At 50.0% G+C, this 25,230-nt stretch overlaps 1 protein-coding gene across 1 annotated transcript in view; it reads right to left on the bottom strand.

The window, feature by feature from the left end:
• ADAMTS2 (ADAM metallopeptidase with thrombospondin type 1 motif 2) overlaps nucleotides 1-25,230 on the bottom strand; it is a 253,928-nt gene that overhangs the window by 94,212 nt on the left and 134,486 nt on the right. Inside the window, exon 4 of the mRNA XM_040241374.1 lies at nucleotides 11,630-11,832. Coding sequence (XP_040097308.1) covers nucleotides 11,630-11,832 — 203 coding nt within the window. The remainder of the gene's footprint in view (nucleotides 1-11,629; nucleotides 11,833-25,230) is intronic.

A 25,230-nucleotide genomic window follows, 5' to 3' on the forward strand; every position in this document is an offset into this window, starting at 1 on the left:
AGCTCGTCTCCTGGGGGTACCTCAGGAGTGCCTTTCCTTCCAGTCTTTATTGATCAGGGCGTGTGGGAGGTGTAAAGACGAAGAAACCAAGTTTAGGGCAAGGCAGGACCTTTGCCAGGTAGGTAAAAGCCAAGATTAGGATGCAACTGTTTCTGACTCCAAAGCTGGTCCTCATTCTATCCCCGGTGCCTCCCTAACACATGCATTCACGTGCATTGACACAGTGGGAGGCAAATGAAACTCTAAAGTGCTGGGGTTCAGCTCAAGGTGTTGTTTTTCTGTTGCTCAGTCATGTCCGAATCCTTGCAATCCATGGACCACAGCACGCCAGGTTTCCGTGTCCTTGACGATCTCCTAGAGTTTGCCCAAACTCATGTCCATCGAGTTGGTGATGCCATCCAACCATCTCATCCTCTGTCAGCTCAGTTCAGTTCAGTTCAGTCATTCAGTCGTGTCTGACTCTTTGTGATCCTATGAATCGCAGCACACCAGGCTTCCCTGTCCGTCACCAACTCCCAGAGTTTACTCAAACTCACGTTCATCAAGTCGGTGATGCCATCCAGCCATCTCATCCTCTGTCGTCCCCTTTTCCTCCCCACTTCAATCTTTCCCAGCATCAGAGTCTTTTCCAATGAGTCAGTTTTCGCATTGAGTGGCCAAAGTATTGGAGCTTTCAGTTTCAGCATCAGTCTTTCCAAAGAATATTCAGGCTGATTTCCTTTAGGATTGACTGATTTGATCACCTTGCAGCCCAAGGGACTCTCAAGAGTCTTCTTCAACACCACAGTTCTAAAGCATCAGTTCTTCAGAGCTCAGCTTTCTTTATAGTCCAACTCTCACATCCATACATGACTGCTGGAAGAACCATAGCTTTCACTAGATGGAGCTTTGTTGGCAAAGTAACGTCTCTGCTTTTTAATATGCTGTCTAGGCTGGTCATAGCTTTTCTTCCAAGAAGTGAGCATCTTTTAATTTCATGGCTGCAGTCACCATCTGTAGTGATTGTGGAGCCCAAGAAACTAAAATGTCTCACTGTTTCCATTATTTCCCCATCTATTTGCCATGAGTGATGGGACCAGATGCCATGATATTTGTTTTTTGAATGCTGAGTTTTAAGACAACTTTTTCATTCTCCTCTTTCACTTTTATCAAGAGGCTCTTTAGTCCTCCACTTTCTGCCATAAGTGTGGTGTCATCTGTGTATCTGAGGTTATTGATATTTCCCTCTGTAATCTGGATACCAGCTTGTGCTTCATCCAGTCTGACATTTCTCATGATGTATTTTGCATGTAAGTTAAATAAGCAGGGTGACAATGTACAGCCTTGACGTACTCCTTTCCTGATTTGGAACCAGTCTGTCGTTCCATGTCTCTTTCTAACTGCTGCTTCTTGACCTGCATACAGATTTCTCAGGAGGCAGGTTAGGTGGTCTGGTATTCCCATCTCTTTCAGAATTTTCCTCAGTTTGTTGTGATGCATACAGTCAAAGGCTTTGGCATAGTCAATAAAGCAGAAGGGGATGTTTTTCTGGAATTCTCTTGCTTTTTTGATGATCCAATGGATGTTGGCAATTTGATCTCTGGCTCCTCTGCCTTCTGTAAATCCAGCTTGAACATCTGGAAGTTCACAGTTCACATACTGTTGAAGCCTGGCTTGGAGAATTTTGAGCATTACTTTGCTAGTGTGTGACATGAGTGCAATTGTGCAATAGTTTGAACATTCTTTGGAATTGCCTTTCTTTGGGATTGGAATGAAAACTGACCTTTTCCAGTCCTGTGGCCACTGCTGAGGTTTCCAAATTTGCTGATATATTGAGTGCAGCACTTAAATGGCACCATCTTCTAGGATTAGAAATAGCTCAACTGGAATTCCATCACCTCTACTACCTTTGTTCATAGTGATGCTTCCTAAGGCACACTTGACTTCAGACTCCAGGGTATCTGGCTCTAGGTGAGTGATCACACCACTGTGGTTTTCTGGTTCATGAAGCTCTTTTTTGTACAGTTCTTTTGTGTATTCTGGCCACCTCATCTCAATATCTTCGCTTCTGTTAGGTCCATACCATTTCTGTCCTTTATCGAGCCCATCTTTGCATGAAATGTTCCCTTGGTACTTCTCATTTTCTTGAAGAGATGTCTAGTTTTTCCCATTATATTGTTTTCCTGTTTCTTTTCATTGATCACTGAGGAAGGCTTTCTTATCTCTCCTTGCTATTCTTTGGAACTCTGCATTAGATGGGAATCTTTCCTTTTCTCCTTTGCCTTTAGCTTTTCTTCTTTTCTCAGCTATGTGTAAGGCCTCCTCAGACAACCATTTTGGCTTTTTGCATTTCTCTTTCTTGGTGGATGGTCTTGATCCCTGCCTCCTCTACAATGTCACCAACCTCCATCCATAGTTCTTCAGGCACTCTGTTTGTCAGACCTAATCCCTTGAATCTATTTGTCTCTTCCACTGTATAATTGTAAGGGATTTGATTCAGGTATGAATGGTTTACTTTCATATAAATGGTTTACTTTCATGTAAATTTCATACAAAGGTGATGTTTTAAAAAACCTTGCCATTCAAAACAAGTGGCACTTTACGGAAAGACTCCTCACACCTGTGTCCTGGCCTCATGACACAGGCCTCCTGAGAGGATGACTGGCCACCTCACTGCTGCAAGGAGGCCAACTGGACCAGCGGCTCGGTCAGGCAGCGCTAGGTCACTATGGAGCCTGAGAGCCCAGGCAACCAACAAGGCCTTTGCTTCGTCAAGGAGGAGTAAGCTTGAAAAAATGAAATAAGTCACATAGGAAGCACTGATCTTGAACCCAAGATTTTATATTTTTTGAAGTCTTGGCACAAATAGGCTTTACTTTTAAAAGTGCATATGTAAACATGTGTGTATGTATGTTCATCACTCAATCATGTCCAACTCTGCAACCTTAAGGATTGTAGCCTGCCAAGCTCCTCAGTCCATGGGATTTTCCAGGCAAGAATACTAGAGTGGGTTGCTATTCCCTGCTCTAGGGGATCTTCTCAACCCAGAGATCGAACCAAGGTCCCACATTGCAGGCTGGTTCTCTATCATCTGAACCAATAGGGAAGCATATATGTAAACATCGCCTGCAGGGCAAGAGACCCCAGTTCGATTCCTGAGTCTGGAAGCCCCCCTGGAGAAGGGATAGGCTACCACGTCAGTATTCTTGGGCTTCTCTGGTGGCTCAATTGGTAAGCAATCCACCTGCAATCTGGGAGACCTGGGTTCGATCCCTGGGCTGGGAAGATTCCCTAGAGGAGGGCATGGCAACTTACTCCAGTATTCTGGCCTGGAGAATCCCCGAGGACAGAGGAGCCTGACAGGCTGCAGTCCTTGGGGTCACAAAGAGTCGGACAGGACTGAGCGACTAAGCACAGCACACAGCATATATAAACACACTGCTCTGATAATGGTCTTCAGTCTTTTCCGAACGCATTCCTCCCCAGCCTCCCCTACAGCTGAGCCTAGAGAGTAGCTGCTCTCCGTGCCTGACAAGCTAACTGGAGGTGCTGTGAACATGGGGTGTTGTGTCCCCATGTGGCTCCTTGGGATGCCCGGCTCACACGCCCACAGCACTGAGTTTGCAAGGAGAGCCTAGCTCAGGGGCTGGCAGCGTAATCCCCCCAACACCAGAGTCAGCTGCAGGCACGTTCAAGAGGGCTGATGGCCTCCCAGCCTGGGAACACCAGACAGAGCAGGGAGCACATTTCCAAGGAAGAAGGGTCAAACAGGATGTTTCCCAGCACAGAGGGGTGCCCAGGCATGGCAAAGTTCATGATTATAATCAAAAATCCTAATTATTTTTTCACTTAGAGTGACGATAAACAGAAAATTTAAAAATCTTAACAAGCTGAGAGACTGTGAGAGAAAGGAAAAGGCTTTACTATTAATATATGTACCTTTTATGACACCTTTTTCTACTCTTTGAATAAAAGAACCATATTTTCAATATGCACTTGGCCCAAGAAGTTTTGTACCCAGTCGACATTCTGGGTGTGGGGCTGCCACAGCTGAATGTACAGCAAGAACAGTTCGGTGGTCAGTGAGAGCCAGGATCTGGGAAGTGATGCTGCTGACAACAGGCCATGGGAGTCACTGTTGAGGGCAACCAGAACGAAACTCCAGAAGTCTAACTTCTGGGGAGGGCATGAAATGCCAAAGACAGTCCCCAAGGGTAAAAAGCAGGGAGGGAAAGATCTCAGGACATGACTTCAAACAAAAATGTAAGCCATTGACAAGCCACCCCCAACCAAAATAAAGTCAAAAACAAAACTGGGGGAACTATTTCCCACACATACATCAGACAAAAAGTTAACCTATCTTAACAGTTCTTCAAATTAACACAAAAGAAACTAAAATCCTGGTCGAATAAAGAAAACGAAGAGACCAGTGATACAAATATAAGGTGATGGCGGTTTTAAAACATACGTGTATATATTTTAAATGGAACCTCATTGCCACCAAATATCTACTGCCGCTGCTGCTGCTAACTCGCTTCAGTCTACAGCTTACAGCAAAAGTATACCCTTGTTGTAGCTATCAAATTGCCACAGCTAAAAAAGATCTGGTGGTGTGAGCAGGTGAAGAGATGGGCGTTTGTTGAATGGAACATGAATAGCTGAAAGCATAACAGAACATTCTGACATAGAAAGCTGTAAAATGCACACACCTGCCGACCAGGGATAGTAAATTTAGGAACTTAGTTTAAGGAAACAGTGAAGGATAAGCAATAGATTCAGCTATAATATTCATTACTATTAGCGGCTGAACTGATATCTAAAAGGGAAATAAATCCTGCTACATGAGTAATATAACTGAGCGATCGTAAAAAAATATGCTATATTCACAAAGAGCAATGTTATGCCATCACTAGAATGAGGTTCGGTTCGGTTCAGTCACTCAGTGGTGGCTGACTTTTGAGACCCCATGACTGCACCACAATAGGCTTCCCTGTCCATCACCAACTCCTGGAGCTTGCTCAAACTCATGTCCATCAAGTCGGTGATGCCATTCAACCGTCTCATCCTCTGTCATCCCCTTCTCCTCCTGCCCTCAATCTTTCCCAGCATCAGGGTATTTTCCAGTGAGTCAGTTCTTCATATCAGGTGGCCAAAGTATTGGAGCTTCAGCTTCAGCATCAGTCTTTCCAATGAATATTCAGGACTGATTTCCTTTAGGATGGACTGGTTGGATCTCGTTGCAGTCCAAGGGTCTCTCAAGAGTCTTCTCCAACACCACAGCTCATAAGCATCAATTCCTCGGTGCTCAGCTTTCTTTATGGTTCAACTCTCACATCCATACATGACTGCTGGAAAAACCATAGCTTTGACTAGACAGACCTTTGTTGGCAAAGTAACATCTCTGCTTTTTAATATAATAAAATGAGGTACCAATAAAATGAGGTACTAGGCAATAATTGGTAGGAGAAAACACTCACAACTTATAGGAATATATTCTAATTTTCCATCATAAATAGTATATCAGACATGTTAAATAGCATATTTTAATAAACAAACAATGTTACTCTTCTAGATTTGAGGAGGAAAAGAAGGAAACTAGAACTCACAAGAAGTGCTTGAATGGGTTGGTGGTAAGGGTTCTGAACACAATGAGACCCTTTCTAAATCCAGGTGGCTCTCTTGAAGCGCTCAGCAAGTATTTCCAACCCTCCTCACACTCCAGAGATTCTGAGATTTAAAGTGGAATGGATTCATTCCCATTTTCCTACAAAAAAAAAGGGCATAAAATGTCTTGCCCATTAATTTGGAAGGAAGTGACACCTTGCACAATTTCCTACTGCCCTTATAGTCACATTCAAGTCTCTCTACTGACCCTTCCTTGGCTCCAGTTCCCCCTCTTACCTGGGCCCCTTGCTTCCCACACTGGCCCTATTTCATTTCTGACATAGAGCTGACGCCTAATAAACACTGGTTGATCATGCTGTATGGAGACAGGAGCTGTGTGGATTATGACAGAAGAGGCTGTGCTGTGGTTAACAGAGAGTCTACCACATCTCAGTAGCTTAATAGGGTAAAAGCTGGGATGCGTTCTCCTGCACACATCAAAGCTTTATGTAGCCCCATTCTGTAGCTGCAGCTACTGGGATGTGTGGTTTCCAAGCTCCCTGTGGCAGAAAGAGAGAGAGGGAAGGGACACGGCAGCTCTCAGCTGCCTTAGCCAAGAGGCAATCTCTGTCGTTTCCACACGGGCTGTCAGATAAAACTAGCCCCACAACCCCAAGTGAGGTGCAAGGGAGGCTGGGAACTGGAAGGGAGGGGAGCACGTGAATACTTGATGAACCTGGAATGTCTGCATGACAGCAGGACCCATGTCCCAGCCCAGGCTCTGCCACAAAGAGGCCCCAGAGGGAGCCCTGCAAGCAGAGTCACTGAGTGATGAGGGACCCCAAGGTGGCTTAGCGCTGCCGGGGCTGAGCCACACTGACACCCAGCCCCATTGGCCTTGTTGCTCCTCGGAGCTCACAGTTCCCAGGTTCTTGCCACCAGACCCCCGCCAGACCCTCCTCCCAGAGCCTCTACGACCTTCCTCAGGGAACAGGCTGTCCGCCCAGGGCCAGCCCCAAGCCTGGGGAGCTGGGAACACTTCTGCCCTGGTCCTGGCCGTTTTCACTCTGGGCCAGCCTCCTGTCTTCCACAGCACCACTCTGGCTCCAAGCGCTGGGGAGCCTCCTGATGACCTGTGCACCTACAGGAAGAGGGAGACCTACCCTGGCCAGGCCTTGTGGAGCCCATGGGGCTCTGGCTGCAGATCCTGGTGGGCCAGCACCTGCAGGGTCTAAAGGCCCCGACTCCCACGGCTGCCCACGCGCTACTGGTCAAGTTCAGAGGCAGGGCACAGCAGGCAGGAAGTGGAATGGTGCCTCCCAAGGACTGGAGAGAGGAGGCACAGGGGAGTTATTGCTTAACAGGTACAGAGGGGCAGTTCTGCAAGATGAAGAGAGTTCTGGAGATGGGTGGTAGTGACGCCTGGCTGCACAATAAGGTGAGTATACTTAGTGCAACACAGGCCCCAAGCAGGGTGCCTCATCTCCCGCGAACACCCTGCACCCTTACAGTGGGAGCTCAGCATGCAGGCTCAGACACCTCCCGCTGCCGTGTCTCCCTGAGCCCAGGAGAGTCCGCCAGGCCCTCTGCCTCTGCAGGACCAGCCCCCGAGCCTGGGACAGGCACCACCTGCTGAATGCAAGCAGGGAAACAAGGCACGGCCCAGTTACTCTTTCCCGGCTCCTCCGATTCATCTCCTATAATCCCTTTTCTGTTATAATAAAATTTGTCTCAACAGCAGAATTTTTATACTTCTCATGCTTTTCAGGAAACTAACCAAACCATCCCTTTACCCCAAATTGAGGTTCAGTTGGATCATGGGGGTGTGAATGAATAAACTGAAGTTAACTGGTGAAACCAAGACAAAGTTCCAGACTTTCTCCCAGCACTTCATGGGCACAAGGTGTGTGCGGCAGAGGGGGCTTCCACCCCAGGCAAAAGGCAGAGTTGGTCCACAAACCTCAGGAAGACACTCCAACTGCAGGATCCTTGTCAGAGTTGTTAAGAATAATTCTAAACCTGCTATCGCTAAACTATTAATAAATATTGTCACCATCACAATAAAAACCACATTTAGTTAGAGACGGAAAAGCTGGTTCATCTTCATTTATTTAATTTAATCCTCATTGACAATTCAAGATAAAAATGACTGCCCATTTTATTTATTTTTTTTGTTTGTTTTTTGTTTTTATTTTTTTTTTATTTTTAATTTATTTATTTATTTTTAATTTTTACTTTACAATTCTGTATTGGTTTTGGCATAGATTGACATGAATCCACCACAGGTGTACATGCGTTCCCAAACATGAACCCCCCTCCCACCCCCCTCCCCACAACATCTCTCTGGGTCATCCCCGCGCGTCAGCCCCAAGCGTGTCATATCCTGCATCAGACATAGACTGGCATTTCGATTCTTACATGTTATTATACATGTTTCAATGCCATTCTCTCAAATCATCACACCCTCTCCCTCTCCCTCTGAGTCCAAAAGTCCGCTATACACATCTGTGTCATGTACCCCAATGTTCATTGCAGCACTGTTTATAATAGCCAGGACATGGAAACAACCTAGATGTCCATCAGTAGATGAACGGATAAGAAAGCTGTGGTACATATACACAATGGAGTATTACTCAGCCATTAAAAAGAATACATTTGAATCAGTTCTGATGAGATGGATGAAACTGGAGCCGATTATACAGAGTGAAGTGAGCCAGAAAGAAAAACACCAATACAGTATACTAACACATATATATGGAATTTAGGAAGATGGCAATGATGACCCTGTATGCAGGACAGCAAAAAATGACTGCCCATTTTAAAGATGAGAAAACCAAGGCTTAGAAGATTGAAGCCCATTCTCCGAGACATAGCTGGTAGTGGAAGGGCCAAGAGTAATCCAGATACAAATAATAAGAAACATGTATCTGGACTCTGCCCCTCATTCCTGGCACAAACCTTCTGAAATCCTTGTAATTTCCTGAATGATAGAGGTGGCAGGCGCACCTTATGCTATTTATAATGAGCCCCTTTCAACCCTACCTGAGCTCATGTTAATGAAGATGTTCTTGGTGGGCCCTTAGATTGTTCAGGGTTCGGGCTGGTAGCCAGAGGAACCAGCGGTATGATTAGAGTTGGAACTTTCAGCCCCATCCCCGACCTTCAGGGAAAAGGGAAGAGCTGGAGACTTAGTCCAGTCACCCATGGGCTTCCCTGTGGCTCAGTCAGTAAAGAATCTTCCTGCAATGCAGGAGACCCAGGTTTGATCTCTGGGTTGGGAAGAAAAGATGCCCTGAAGAAGAAAACAGCAACCCATTCCAGTATTCTTGCCTGGGAAATCCCATGGGCAGAGAATTCTGGCGGGCTACAGTCCATGGGATCTCAAGAGTCAGACATGAGTTAGCAGCTAAACTACCACCACCATCCATGGCCAGTGAGTCCCACCAATCACGCCTACAAGACAAAATCTCCATTAAATTCTCAACAGTGGAGTTTGGCGTGCTTCTCGGTTGGTGAACACATCAAGGTGCTGGCAGGGAAGTGCTTCCAGAGGGGACACGGAAGCTCCATGTGCCTCTCCCATACATCCCTCCATCTGGCTGTTCCTCAGCTTTCCTCAGCTATGTGCTTTATAATAACCGGCGATAGTAACTAAGTGGTTCCCTGAGTTGGGAACTATTCCCACAAATTATTGAACCTGAGGAGCTAGTGGTTGCTTGGTCAGAAGTACAGCTGACATAAACTTCTGGGGCTTGAGATGAGCGTTTAAAGAGGGGCTGTCTCGTGAGACTGCACTCTTACCTTCTGGGGTCTGTGCTAATTCTGGTCATTAGTGTCACGAGTGTTGGCTGTGAGTAGGGGAAACGAGTAGTTTTCCTTTACTAGGATTCAGGACTCTAAGTCCACACCAGTCCTTTTGGCCACTGAGTTGGAGAGCAGTATAATGCTTGAGGAAAAACATATATTTTGAAAGCAGACAAGATTTTACATTCTACTGATTTTATAGAGTTAGTGTGAAGATTTCCAAAGATATGCATGATAAGTGACTAGTACAAGCCTGCCACACAGCATCACATATTAAGATCTTGATATTTGGGGCTTTCCTGGCAGTCAAATAATTAAAACTCTCCTTTCCAATGCAAGGGGGTGGGCAGGTTCAATCCCTGGTGGGAGAACTAAGATCCCACATGCCTCTCAGCCAAAAATCCAGAACATAAACAAGAAAAGCAATATTGTAACAAATTCGATAAAGTTTTTTTTTTAAAAAAGAGCTCCATATTTGTAGCCATCATGGTATTATTATTATTATATTAAAGGTAATTTTCAAAAGTAAGTAAGATTAAGTGTGACAACACTCTCCAAAGTAAAATAATATCTGCAAATGTAACAGATGTCAGCCCACTTTGCAGATGAGGTGGCTGCTTCCAGAGTCAGTGACTTACTTAAGGCAGGTGGAGAGGAAGAGAGGCAGGCAGGCAGGCAGGGGCCTCCTGGTCCCTGTGACCAGCTCACTCATATCTTCCCTCTTGCTCCTGACCTATCTCTTCACCAGGGCTCTGGGAGCAGGGTCTTACCCACGGGCCACCTGAGTCCCCAGTGGCTCACTGTGGCCCAGGAAGCAGAGCAGAGCAGAGCGGAGAGGCTGGGGCACACAGCCCTGCTGCTTTAGGACTCCCCATCCCCGGGGCTTCCCTGGTTGCCTCCAGCCCCCTGCAAACCCACTCCTCCCACAGACACAGGCCCCCTCCTATCCTCCCAGCAGGGCTCAGTGGAGGCGCCAGCCGGTGAGGGGCAGGACCTCTCGCCACTCAGGGCAGGCAGGGCTGCACTCTCTGCAAGGTCAGAATTCTGCACCTTCTGGGGTGGGAGGGCCAGCATGCGGGGAGGCGGGACGGCGTGACCTGTCAGGAGAGCGGTGAGGCAGGTGAGCGGTGATGCCACAGGGGCCCGGGTGGCACACAGTCGCTCAGTTAAGGAGCCCGGCCTCACAGGGAGACACCAATACTCTCTTCAGTCTTTTGTTCTTCTCACTACCTCAAGGAGAAACCTCGGATGGGTGTTATTCTCTGTCCTCCTGTCTGACACACGCTAATCTCCTTTCTGCAGAGCAGAAAGCAGAGCTGTCCAGCTGGGGCTGAAACTGTTGTTCAGTCACTCAGTCGTGTCCGACTCTTTGCGACCCCATGGACTGTGGCTTCCCTGACCTTTACCATCTCCCCGAGTTTTCTCAAATTCAGGTCCAATGAGTTGGTGATGCCATCCAACCATTTCATCCTCTGTCATCCCCTTATCACCTTGCATTTTAGTTTTAGATTCCCTTTACAATAAACTGGGCTTCCTTGGTAGCTCAGCTGGTAAAGAATCCACCTGCAGTGCAGGAGACCCCAGTGACTCCTGGGTCAGGAAGATCTGCTGGAGAAGGGATAGGCTACCCTTTCCAGTATTCTTTGGCTTCCCTGGTGGCTCAGCTGATAAAGAATCTGCCTGCGATGTGGGAGACCTGGGTTTGATCTCTAGGCTGGATCCCTGGGCTGGGAAGATTCCCTGGAGAAGGGAACAGCTACCCACTCCAGTATTCTGGCCTGAAGAATTCCATGGACTGTATAGTCCATGGCATTGCAAAGAGTCGGACAGGACCGAGGGACTTTCAGTTTACAATAAAGTGAGGCTGCCTTTGTAAATAATTTTTAGCTTTTAAAAAATCAGTTGATTTATAGGAAAACACATAGCCTACACAATGTGGGTATTATGAAAAATTAAGAACCCTAGTACACAAATGATGAGTGTCTAGAAAATGGCCTTAGCATATAAATGGCTTTGCCAAGTCCGAATCCCCCCCATTTGCAGATAAGAAAAGTCAGGCTAAACAAGGTCGACAGGAGGGTCACCTCTTCTTACCTGTAGACCCAGAGCCTCCCTGTGACCATTTCACTCATGCCCAGCTCCACCAGGAAACTGTGGCAAGCAGAGATGCCCTGGCCCACCTACGCCCCCAGCCTCCCACCCCCACCTCAGAGCCCTCCCCTGCCACCGCACCCCCACTCACGATGTTCATGAGGGTGAGCAGGTACTTCTGCACATGCTCCTTCCCGTGGAACTGGACCACAGAGTCGTCCACGCCCAGCAGGACCTCGATGTTGTAGTCATCATCGGCAGCGTGCCTGCGCACCCTCCTCCTGGAGCTGTTGACTCGCTCTTCCAGAACACCCAGAGCACGGCTGAGGCTGTCCAGGCTGTCTGGGGAGACCCCTGGAAGGAGAGAGAGGACACAGCCTGTAGCAGCAGTCCAGGCTCAACAAGGCCACTGCAGCCAGAAAAAAACCCACTCAGATGCAACTCAGCCCCTGCAAGATGCCAGTGTGGCCATCAGCCTGCCATCATCAGAGCACTGTAACCCAGGGCAATTCTGTCCCCATTTCACAGAAGAGCAAACTAAGGTTCAGATAGCGCAGTTGTGAAGGGCAAGTCAGCTCAGACCCGGTAGCATAGAAACCCACAGCTCAGCCATCCCAGAGGCTGGGCCTGGCACCCAGTGATGAACAGAGAGGAGGGAGCCTGGGTGGACAGAGCCAGCTCTTTTCACCCATTCACATACTTGCCCAGTGCCAAAGGGCTGGTCCCCCAAGTGTTACCAGCCCATTTATAACCAGGGAAATTGAGGCCCAGCCCAGGTGGCACACGTTTCACAGAGTCTTCCCAGACAGCTCCCCTTTGGGGCTTTTGGCTCAGTCCCTGGCTGAAGCAAAGTCCCTCCTCTCTCAGCCCGGTCCGCCCACTCCCTCCTGGGCTGGGACCAGCCCGTGGGTACCTTTCCCCTGCCCAGACCTGTGCCTGCCCCTGGTGCCAGGTGCTGAGGACACGAGAGGCTGCCTGATGGTCATGCAGAGCCCAGGATGAGCCCTCACATGGCAGCTCCTCCGCAGTCTGCTGGCCAGGGCTCACTCCAGCCCCCACAGGCTGAGCCCTAACACGTGGCTCAGGGCAGGGCAGCCCGTCCCAGGCCTGGGGCCGTGCTGAGGGGCTGGGGGCCGCGTCCCATCAGGCCAGGACCCCAGGGTGTCACTGCACCTTCTGCAGAGCTGCAGCACGTCTCCATTCCTTCTACTTCCCCACTGGGCCTGGAGCCCCCCATGGACCAGAGACGCTGCCCCCACCTCTCAGGGTTGCAGCTGAGTTGGCTGGGCTGACCTTCAGCATTGCTGGCAGCCACAGACCACACCGCCCAGTAAGAACCAGTGCCAACGTCTCTGGAAGCCCCTCACACCCCTGCATGGATCTCTGCGTCTGCTCTGGGCCCCTGACCCCAGGGTCCCCCTGCTCCTCGGCATTCCTGGTGAGGGGAGAAGCAGGTGTGTCTCAGAAACTCTTGCCCTGGGAAGGGCCTAGGACATCAGGTTATCATGACATCGCCAAAGAGTCTTCCAGAACAATTCTCACTCGTCCTCTAGGCTCTTGTCTACTGTCTCCTCTGGAGGCACAGCAAGGCAGCCTGTCACCAAGGTCCTGCTCCACCAGCGGGCCCTCTGCTTATGTGTCCTTACCCAGTGCTGACAAAAGGCCTCTTTAATGGGCATTACGGACTCCACTTTACAGACAGGAGGACTGACAGCCCCCCCAGCCAGGCAGAAACTCTCTTCTTTACACCTGCTGTCTGTTAGCTTTGGGGCACAAACCTGCCACCCGGTCGCAGACAGACCAAGAAGAGGAGGCGAAGGAGCAGTGGAAGGGGAAGGGCTTCACAGAGAAGAGGAATAAGGCGGGGCTGGGCTGAGGGTCTACGGCATTCCTGTACTTCACGGGGCCCTTGTGTCCCCACCACAGCCCTGTAGTCCCCCGCGTCCCCTCATATGTACAGGCACACACACACTGCATATACACGCACACATACACAGTCCACACAAATGCACACACACACGCACACACGCACACTCCACACACATGCACACAGCAGGCACTGCCAAGGGCCGCTCCAGGGCCGGCACCCGTGCAGAGCTAGTCCTTCTGCTGGGCTGTCTGGAGATGATTCAGGGCCATCCTTGCTGCTCCCAGGGGAGACGTCGGCTACTTAAATCTGACGGGGCGGGGGGGTGAGGAATGGCTGCTCTATTTTTACACATTTATTTCTTTGCATTTTCAACAAGCAGGGACAGTTCACCTTCAGAACCACCTTGGGAAGCAGAAAGATGATAATTTTCATAAAAAAAGAACTCTTCCTGGGGAAGAGGCTGGAGGATACCCTCTGTCCCTGTCAAGCCAGGGTTCACTGACAGGTGGTCCCTGGGCAAAACCAGACCACGGGGTTGCCTGTTAGCGCTGTGCGTTTTTTTAAATACCACATTTGGTCAACAGTATTTCAAATTTTGAGATTTCATGTTAAAAATCTAGAATAGCCAGCTTGTCTAAGAAATGAGGAAACGGAGCCACTGTAGAGGGGAGGGGGGCTCACACTGTGCTGTGGAGTAACGGCCATGCCTGGGACACGGCACAGAGGTCTGGGTCCCCAGCCCTCCTGGCCCGCTGTCCTCTCTGCAGGCCTCAGCGTGGGCCCCAGACCCTGAACCATGAAGCCACTGTTCAGGGACTTTGCCTGACGTTCTCTAAGGAGGGCTTGGGGCTACCTACCATCAGGACATGCTGGCTGGGGTACACCTTACAGTTGCTTCTGTTAAGCAAACTCTGTTTTAACTAAACCGTATGTTACAGGTCCATAAAGACAGCAATCTTTCCTAACAATGCACTAGAAACATTAATTTCACCAGAGGCATAATTGTTCTTATCATTATTATCTCAATCATGATAATGTTGGAGGGTGACTTGGATATTACGTCCTAGAACCACCCCTAAGACCCAGCCCCTGTAGAGATGTGCTTGAATCCAAAGGAAAGGACAGATGAAGGGAAAGCAAACAGGGTCCCCCAAGCAATTCAAAGGCGGCAGCCCTGCCCTGCAGTCAGTCCCTGGGAGCCCCAGCCCTGCTCAGCCCTAGCAGGGCACAGGGAGCCGCCCCCAGACCCAGGGCCCCCAAACCCAGGGCCACGTGAGCGCGGATGGGATCCAGCAGCCAGGCTGATGCTCCACTTTCTCATTCTTGGGTATCTCCCAGTTTCCTTACAGTGGGCGCAAACCTACAGGCTAGGCCACGTGGAGATCCCAGCCATGCCCTGGTGCCGGGTACTAGCAGGCCTGCCCCTCGGGTTGAGAGTCCTGCTCAGGTCCTCAGTGGGCTGTTCTTGGTTACTTGCAACCATGCCCAGGCTCAGGGCCTGTCTGCCTGCCCAGGGCTGCCTGTCCAGTCTATGGGCCCCAGCTCCTATCGGTCCCCCTCCAGCCTCCCCCAGCAGCTCCTGCATGCTCGTAAGTGGCCAAGCCTCAGTGACCCAGAGCTTACCCAGCCCTGTGCATGACCCCTCATTTCCGGCCAGGCCTGGACACTGAGCAGTCCACACTGCCCATCTCCTGCCAAGGACGGAGGACAATCTGTCCCGGCTCCTGACACAGCCACCTCTGCGCACCGCCTCCCACACGGGGAGAAGTCAGCAGTCCCTCTAGGGGGCTGATCCACAGCAGATGGGAGCAGACTGGACCCCAGTAGGCTGAGGTGCCCCTGAGTGGAGGTGTCTGTGGCAGGACCCTGTCTTTTCAATGGGCAACCACGGGCTTTTAGTTTCTGGCATTCCCTGTGCTGGGCGCACCCTTCTGGTGAGCTCATGTCTCGGGCAAAGGATGATACAACAGGAAGCCTCCAAGAGCTTTCCTCATTTGAGCATCTCTACAGGAGGGCAGACAAAATCCCTCAAAGAATCAATAGCAGTCTGTGGACAGGACGGAAGAAGGGGACGCAAAATTGCATCCAGGAAACCCTGAAGCGCCTGCCCTCCAGGGAACAAGCGGGTCACAGAAGCCAAGCTCATCCACAGGGCCTGGATCACAGGACCCCGCCCGGCTCCCACTGCCCCTGCAGCCTGGTACACTGGGGCGTGTGCACAGCCCTTCAGAGTGATAAGCCTCCACTATGATCCAGCCACCCAATCTTCAGCAAGTAGGAGGCTCCTCACCATCCTCATTACTGTCTCATTTTAGCATCAAGGAGCCTCAGGAAGATAAACCGATGCAGACAAGTCGCACCACAGAGGAGAGGCCGGGACCTGGCTCAAGTCACAGCACCCAAAGTTGTTGATGAGCCCCGGAGTGGCCTGTGTATCTCACCAACAGCAAGAGATGGTGTGGGGAAACCGAAATTGGGAGAAACAAGCGAGCGTGTTTAGTGCAGAGAAGAGCAATCCCAGGGACCTGGGTCTATAAACGCCGTGGGAGTGCCATGCAGCAGGTGTGGGCTCCAGGGACCTGGATGTTGGCTGTCCCTGTGCAAACCCTATGCCCAGGCCTTCACTACACTCATCTCTCCTGGGATGCCCTTTCTGCTGCTGCTGCTCCTGCCTAGATTTAGCCTTCCTATCAGATCCAGCAGGAGCCCCCCAAAAGGTCCACAGGGAACAGAGCTCACAGGCCTCTGCCTCCTGCACTGGGCATGGTCCCCATCTGCCTCCCCCAAGGACACACCTACAAAGGGAGGGGGGAGCACAGAGCCTTGAGAAGCCACTGCCCATTCTCCAGGAAATGATCTTCCCCTCATTCCTCACTGGACCCACTCCCTCTCATCCTCCAGGTGTCAGCTGAAATGTCCCCTCCTCAGGGGGACTTGCCTTGTTTCATCCTAAATTAAAATAGGCTCTCTCTTCCCCCAGGGTCTCCGTGACAGCATCCTGTTTTGCTCCTTCATGGAATGTACCACTGTTTGCAGTCTGAATCTCATTTATGAATTTGCCTGGGCATTACCTGTCCACTCCCCTTGAAGGAGGTCCCCTCGGAAGACAGGGGCCAAGTGTCTTGTATGCCTTGGTACCCCACAGATACACACAGGTACCCAGGTACCACACAGCGGGGCTGTGAGGGGCAGGGGCCACCATAGAGACACAATGGGAGGAAGCACAGACCCAGCAGTGCGGGGGGTGGGGGGTGCCTCTGGGAGTTGGGCAGAAGGAGGAGCAGGCACAGCAGGGCCAGGAAGCCCAGGCTTGGGATGGGGGAACGGGCAGCAAGAGCAAAAGTGAGGCAAAGGAGCGTGAGCTGGCCCAAGACCCTGCTGTAAATTACTTAGACAAGGTGTAACTGAAACAAGATTACCCAGGAGAAGTGAAAACAAATGGGGCGGAGAGAGAGTTACCATGTAATTGCCCACAAAACAGAACCAGGCATAATGATATTTATGAGATAAAATATAATCTGACATTAAAGGGACAAACTGATCAACAGTTCATTGAAAAGATACAAAAGATATGAAATTTCATTCACCTAACAGAGCTTCAACCTGATACAGGAGAAACAGGCAAGCCACAGTTCTATGTGCATGTTAATACAGTTACTCCAGAAAACACCAGATGAATCAGCTGAGACATTAGGCAGGACTTGAATTACCGTGCTTGCTCAGTCACATCTGGCTCTTTGTGACCCCATCGACTGCAGCCCGCCAGGCTATCCACGGGATTTTCCTGACAAGAATACTGAAGTGGGTTGCCATGCCCTCCTCTAGGGGATCTTCCCAACCCAGGAGTCAAACTCACATCTCTTGTCTCCTGTATTGCAAGCAGATTCTTTACCACTAACCCACCAGGGAAGCCCTGAATTACTGTAGATCTGAATTACTAAAACAGCCTAATGTTTAAGCTCAACAACCAGAGAAATGTGTGCTGTTCAAGCACAAGTTCCAAATTTCACTTACATTAGGACGAAAGGGAAACTCAAAAATCATGCCCACAGCTGCTATCATACAGCAAAATCAAAGAAAACAAGAAGGAAGGCCCTCAAACCCTAAACACCAGAAATTAAAAACACAGTTCTAGTAAGCCTAGACTAAATAGAGAACATACATTCTAATTGTTGGCTCAAGTAGAAAACTTGAATAAACCTTAGAAAAAAATGGAAAAAAAAAAAGCAGTCAAAGACAAGCTCAGAAGGTTTTACAGAAGAGTTATACCAAACCTACAAGAAATAGTTAATTCTCATGCTCCATATAATCAGTATGCAAGCATCAATACCTTTCTTGTACGTAACAGACATCAGCTAGGAAACAGAATGGGAAAAGAGGCTTATCGACTATAAGAATAAACCCCACAAAATATCTAGGTATAAACAAAAATATGGAATGTAGAAAGATGACACAAAGAGTAATACAGTATAGTCAAAACTCTCCCAAAAAGCATAAGACAACCTCAGGAACTGGAGACACAACAACACTATCCTGGGCTGCAAGCTGATTCTCTTCCAAATTAATCTATAAATTTAACACAATCTCCATTCTAAAAAAAAAACTGTTAAAATCTAACAATATAGTTCCAAAGTTCAACTGGAAAACTACATATGGGAGATTAGCTGGGAAAAATATTAAAAAGGAATAATAACAAGGGGATATTTACCTTTCAAAATTTCAGAGCGCATTACAAAATAATTAGATCATAGTGGTATGAGTGTTATGAAACATAGATCATGGAACTGAATACAGAGTCTAAACACAAATCTAAGCATAGAAGGGACCTTAGGTAAAAATGGTACATTAAACACATACATCCAATTTTTCTCCTCCTTTGAACCCCATTATAATTTTAGTAAAGGGATGATTTTTTTTTTCTTAAATCACAAGCAAACAAGGACAGGGGGAGCAGGAGAGGGAAAAAATAACAGAACTGTTGTAGGCTGGAAAGCAGATGGCCATATGGCAATGGACTTGGTGTATCTGAGAAGCTGGCCAGACGCTTCCAGTTTGCATTGCAGAGTCCTCCAAAGGCACCAAGTACCTCTGGAAGTGGGACAGTGAGTGGACTGAAATAAAGACTAGTTGATGGCTAATGCCAAATCCCTTCCTCACAACCTGCATCCTAGTAACGGCCCAGTAACTAACACTGCATTGGTCTAGAAGCTCATTCTCTCTCAAGAAGATCTCTGGGCTGCAGGCACCAGGTGTAGTTGAGAGCATAGGTACCATGCTAAAAAGGAGGATGAATGAATGCTGAGACACCAGCCTACTTCCACAATCCACTCCCAGAACGCTGGTAGTCAAGCCTTTATCCCTCAGGCAGGAAGCTGGAAGGAGGCTTCTCTAGGGAAGACCAAAGACCAAAAGGCAATATTACTGTCCCTGGCTCCCCTACTACCTGCACTGAGCTCCCAGTCACCTCTTCTCTTGCCCAGGCTTACACATGAGCAGCCAGCCAAGGACCTCCAGCTCTCCAGGGTAAGCCCCAGACTCCATAGATGGAGATCAAAAAGAAGCACAGCAATCAAAATGAGGAGAATGGAGGAAACAGAGGCTACCTAAGAAGGTGGGGAATCCTATTATTAGTGACCCCTGAGAGCTAGAAGGAAATACTGCATCCACTGAACAAGAACAAAACGAGAACAATTACAAGGATTCTTTGGAACTATAAACTTTTCAGCAAAAATAATAAATTCAGTGAAAGGATTATGAAGACAAAGTTGAGAATCTCCCAGAAAGTAAAGCAGTAAGACCAAAAGGCTTGAACCATCAGGAAAAAGAGATAAGAAAATTGGAGGACCCGATCGAAGAGGTATCATCCATATAGTAGAAACTCCATAAAGAAAGGAAAACAGAGAGGAAATAACTAATGAAATTATTCCGGAAAATTCCTACAACTAAAAGGTGCTCCCAGACTGAAAGGGCCCAGCTAGCACCCAACACAGTAGATGAAAACACACCAGCACCATGGCGCGTCATCATGAAATTTCAGAACACCAGTAAGATTCTACAGACTTTCACAGAGAGTAAGAGAGGGTCAGAGGAAGTAGTTACAGAAGAAATCAAAGGAACCGGAAGCAGAATGGCTTTCAGTTCAGTTCAGTTCAGTCGCTCGGTCGTGTCCGACTCTTTGTGACCCCATGAATCGCAGCACGCCAGGCCTCCCTGTCCATCACTAACTCCTGGAGTTTACCCAAACTCATGTCCATCGAGTCAGTGATGCCATCCAGCCATCTCATCCTCTGTCGTCCCCTTCTCCTCCTGACCCCAATCTTTCCCAGCATCAGGGTCTTTTCAAATGAGTCAACTCTTTGCATGAGGTGGCCAAAGTACTAGAGTTTCAGCTTTAGCATCATTCCTTCCAAAGAAATCCCAGGGCTGATCTCCTTTAGGATGGACTGGTTGGATCTCCTTGCAGTCCAAGGGACTCTCAAGAATCTTCTCCAGCACCACAGTTCAAAAGCATCAATTCTTCAGTGCTCAGCTTTCTTCACAGTCCAACTCTCACATCCATACATGACCACTGGAAAAACCATAGCCTTGACTAGACAGACCTTTGTTGGCAAAGTAATGTCTCTGCCTTTTAATATGCTATCTAGGTTGGTCATAACTTTCCTTCCAAGGAGTAAGCATCTTTTAATTTCATGGCTGCAAGAATGGCTTTAGACTTCCCAAACCAGCAGTAGCTCAGTTGGTAAAGAATCTGCCTGCAATGCAGGATTCCAGTTCTATTCCTGGGTCAGAAAGATGCTCTGGAGAAGGTAGAGGCTACCCACTCCAGGATTCTGGCCTGGAGAATTCCGTGGACTGTATGGTCCACGGAGTCGCAAAGAGTCGGATACAACTGAGCGACTTTTTCACTTTCAAACAAGCATTAGATGCAGGAAAACAAATGGAGAAGATAACTTTCCCACAGATGACCTCCCCTGAGCAGGTGGTGCCCAGGACCCTGGGCCAGGCCCACCACCCCTGCAGGAGTCTACACTGTTTGCAGAAGGAGAGCTGGGCTGGCCTCTGACCCCGGTCTATTCCGTAAGTGCCATTCTCCCCTTCTTCACATATGGCAGTTTCTACTCTGCAGGGAGGTAGTAGAGATTTGAGCTTCAGGGGTTCCTAAACACTGGGGCAGAGAGACTGATTCGTTCTCATCCTCAAAGGGACCTCCACCCATGTGCTTGTCCAGCAGAGGCCAGGGGTGTGAAAGCTGCTCATGAGCAACAGGTAGTCCTGGGGGAACCCAGAAGGTGCACTGGCATTAGAGTTCACAGCCTGCCTAATAAAGGGATCATAAGAAAGCATTTAGCTGAACTTTCTTCTAGCCCCTTTCTGACTTCATTTTCATCATCCCTGGTCACCAGTTGGACTGGAACTGGTTTCTGCTTAGGTACGAAGCCACGATTTGATTTTTTCCTCCTTCATCTAAACAGTGGTCCCAACATCATTTAAAAAAAAAAAAAAAGACATATCTCCACAACCAGCTTTCTCTCCTTTCCCCTTGCAATGAGCACCATTCTAAGATAATCAAAGGGCATCCTTTTGCTAGGGTGTAGTTTTGCAAAGTCAATGCTGCTCTTTGACTGTTTTTAACTGACAAATGCTGCCACGTTGTGTCTCATCCTGTTTCTTTCTGCACTCACCACCCTAAGAGCTGTCTGTCTATGTGAATGTCACACTTCAAGCCTGTGTGGAGTGCAGCTGCCAGATTTGCCCTCCTCGTCTACTGATGATACCCAGGTTTCTGCCAACTCTCCCCAGCCTACCCAAGCAACGTTGCCATGAACAGCGTTCAGTTTCCTCCTGAGAGATCTATGGGACTGTGACCACCTGTGTGCTCAGTCCAGGGGAGGGGAAAAGAGCCCCCAGGGCAAGAGTCAGTTCAAGGAAGGGCCTGGGATGTCCTAAGGAGACCCTGTGTTTAGGATGTAGACTCAAGAGTGAAATTACTGAGTTAACAGGCTTTTACAATCATCAAGCAAGGATTGCCAGATTCCCAGGATGCCCATACCTGTTCCACTTCTGCCACTTACCAAATCATCCAGTTTTGAATTGCTGCCCTGTCGTCTACTAATTTTATTTGCTCAGCCATTAAAAAAAAATATATATATATATATATATATAAATGAATATCAAAGGTGATTAAAACCAAAGGCAAGCACACACCAACCATGCAAGGAGAGGGCGGCACTGCCCCCAGTGGGCGGAGGCTCCTGGAGGAGATGAATGGGGCAGCCTGGGGTCACGGCTGGTCTGGCTTCCGTTTCTCTGGGAAGTGACAAGGCCCTTTCTGGGGAAACTGCAAACAAGGTCACAAGTGAGTCTTGAAAAGCAAGGCCTCTCTGCAGACTGAGGTGTTGACCAGGTGCTGGACGTGGTCCAGGATTCTGGCCCAGCTCTCCTTCTGCAACAAGCGCAGGCCCCTGCGGGGGCCACGGGCCAGACCTAGACTCCTGAGCACCAGCAGCCTGCAGGAGCACAGCGGTGCCACCAGCCAGGAGAGGTCATCCGGGGGAGAGTCTTCCTCTCCATTTGTTAACGACTGAGAGACAAGCCCTCTGTGACTGCAAATTCCCCTAAAGATGATCATTAAGATAAAATATGTTTACGCAGAAGCATAATTAGGACACGGCAAAAGCACTGTTTGGAAGCCGGCAGGATCTTTGGAGGCTCTGCGAACAGAAAGAGGCTCAGCCCCACAGGGGCCATCAGCACAGAGCCCCACTGGTGAGCTTTATTAAAAGCAGCTCGTCAGGGTTATTTCATCCCAGCCCTTTATAACTTCATTACCAAGTCAGAATTCATTTTTGCAACTCTGGCAGACACAGCCCGTCCGATGTCACTTTTATGACTCGGGGTGGAGGGGAGGAGGGGTGGGGCAGCTGGGGCCCGACCAATGTCTCGGCGCTCGTCCACCAGGGCCACATCTGTAACAGCTGCCCCGAGTCTGAGACCAGCGCTAGGAGATGCGTGAATGCCTGGAGTCCAGACTTCTTACCATTCTAGCACTTTCATGGGGGGAATGGGAGCTCATGAGAATGGGGAAGGAGGTGCCCCTGGAGCCTGCCCTCCCAGAGACGAGCCACTGGTGCTCCTCGTGGTGGACAGGAGCCACCTGGCCTCCCCAGCACCCCCGCCCCGCTGGAGGTGAACGGAGCCACCCACAGCTGTGCTGCATGGCAACCCAGCCTTTCTCCGGGAGCTGCTCCCTGGTTTTTCTTTCGTGGCCCACCACACCCTCCCAGTCCTCAAGGGGAGTCCTCAATGCTGCTGGACCCTCAGGTCCAGGAGCGGCCACCTGGCCCAGGCAGGCCAGTGAACCCCCATGCCAAGCATCCGTTAGGGTCTCTGGAAAGACATGTCCTCCTTTCTCTCTGCTGGGGGTGCTGAGGCAGACAAAGTGGGCCAGTGGCTGCTGGGCACCACCTCCTTCCAGGAGAAGCAGAGCTGGGACAGGAAGGGAACAGGTGACGCCCTTTAGGTCCTAATTTCAGCCATACCTGAAGCTGATATACCCCTGGACTCTTCAGCTCTTTGAGTCCATTCATTTGGATTTCTGTCTTCAAACCACAAGAGTCCCCAACACACACACACACACACACACACACACACACACACTGGCCTAAGCTAGACACCATCTTTTGGTCTGAGAACCAGAACAGCATCAGGCTGTTGGCATCACATGATACTGCTCTGATGTACCTCCTATTTTTAGAGACCCCAGGGTAGCTGCGGAGAAGGCAAGGGCACCCCACTCCAGTACTCTTGCCTGGAAAATCCCATGGACGGAGGAGCCTGGTAGGCTGCAGTCCATGGGGTCGCTAAGAGTCGGACATGCCTGAGCGACTTCACTTTCACTTTTCGCTTTCATTCACTGGAGAAGGAAACGGCAACCCACTCCAGTGCCTGGAGAATCCAAGGGACAGGGGAGCCTGGTGGGCTGCCGTCTATGGGGTCGCCCAGGGTCGGACATGACCGAAGCGACTGAGCAGCAGCAGCAGGGTATCGGGTAGAGGAAGTCCACCTTGGATTTAAGGTATGTGGCCGAGAGAAAGGGGCCAGGCTCTGGCTCAGTTCCTCACAGATGCTTGGAAGGATCTCAGTCCTTGGAGGTAAGGGTGCCTGCCCAAGTGTCGAGGCCACTGTGAGACGAGGCCCAAACCCGTGGGCCACCCAGGGCGGTGGGGAGCTCCTTGCAGCAGGACCTGGGGCCTGCGTCTGTAGCCCCCACACAGGAAGCCCCAACACCCCGGGCCTGCTCTGCACCCCCACACCAGCTGAACGGCCTCAGTTCTCCCTATGCACCGTGCTCCAGGTGGCTTCTGAAGCCCACCCAGGCCCAGGAACACATGTGGCTTCTTCAGGAAGCAGGCCCCTGGGGCCCAGGGGCTGATGGCTCTGCCCCGGGGAGGTCCTGCACTGGTCATGGCAGGCGGGTCCCTAAAGCTGGCCTCAGCCTCCAGGGCACCAAACACCCTCTCCACTGCGGTCAGCTGAGGGGAGGGAAACTGGCCCTGAGTTACCTCCACACTGCCGCTCCCCAGCTCTCAGCAGCCAGATGGCGGGATACAATGGAGAGCCTGGCAGATCGCTTAATGAAAATATTTACTGTGAACTTCAGAACAAAACACAGACACCCACAGGTCCCAACAGAAGGGAGGATTCCCTGGGATTTCGCTGTGAATGTAGAGGAAGTGAGAGGTTGGCAAGTGGGGTGCTGACGGCTCAACGTCAAGGGACCACAGTCCTCACAGCCTCCACCCTGGCACAGCTTGTCCAAGTGTGCCACCATCAGGGAAATCCCTGCTGGCAGCTCCATATGCGTTCCAGATCCTAGATCTGGACATCCAGCTCTCTGGAAGGCCCTCAGGCCTCCACACTCGGAATTCCAGGACCGAATACCTCCTCCCCTGCCATCCCACCCCTTCAGTTGCACTGCCCACCTGGGGCTATGGCACCTGCAGCCACCAGGCCCCCCATTAGGAACAGAGTCAGCTCCATCCTCTTGCCACCACCCCCATCCCTCTGTGATTGCCCTAGCTCATGCTAGGAACCAGCTACTCAGTCTTTGGATTCTCCAAATCCAAGTTCAAGGCATTTCTCTCTAGCTGCCAACCTGTTTCTCCTCTTGGGCCTTTCATCTCTTCAGATATTGAGCCCCATGTCTTGCAGGGTAGGCGAGGCCACTTCAGGGTGGTGGTCCCAGTGCTCTGAGAGGGGCCTGGTCCCAACAGATGCTGCAGGTGCAGGAGATTGCACAGCCTTGCTCTAGGCCCTCTCGTACCGGGCCATGATGGTTGATTCAGGAACTCTCAGCCTCTGTCCAAGCCCCCACCCACAAGACTAGGGGATCAGCCTCCTGGCTGCACCCGGAGCCCAGCACACAGAGGGGCTGGGGCAAGGATAAAGGGCTCCTCCTCGTTGATGCTCAGAGACTCAGGATGGCAATGCAGGAAGGACCACATCCTAGCACCAAGCCAGCATCCTAGGATGGAGAAGAGAATTCTCCAGACAACCCCATCAGCAGCACGACGGGGAAATGATGATGAAGATGAAACCGGTGACACGGGGGCTTTATGTACATCTCTTATTCACTCTTCCCAGCAGCCCCATGGAACAGGGCTTGACTCCCTCTCGTGCGGATAGAGGGACAAGCCCAGGAACGTCATGCTCCAGCCACTGCCTCATGGAGCAAAGGGAGCAGGTAAGGGTCTGACTCAGGATCCAGCCCACTGCACCTGAGCCCTGGACAGCGCCCCTCAGAGCCAGCTGCACTGGGGCTGGTAGACAAAAGGCAACTGAAAGGGCTGGGGGGCCCTCGCTAAGCTGGAGACCTCGTCCCA

Source organism: Oryx dammah, unplaced genomic scaffold (assembly GCF_014754425.2).
Source record: "Oryx dammah isolate SB20612 unplaced genomic scaffold, SCBI_Odam_1.1 HiC_scaffold_5, whole genome shotgun sequence".
Lineage (NCBI taxonomy): Eukaryota > Metazoa > Chordata > Mammalia > Artiodactyla > Bovidae > Oryx > Oryx dammah.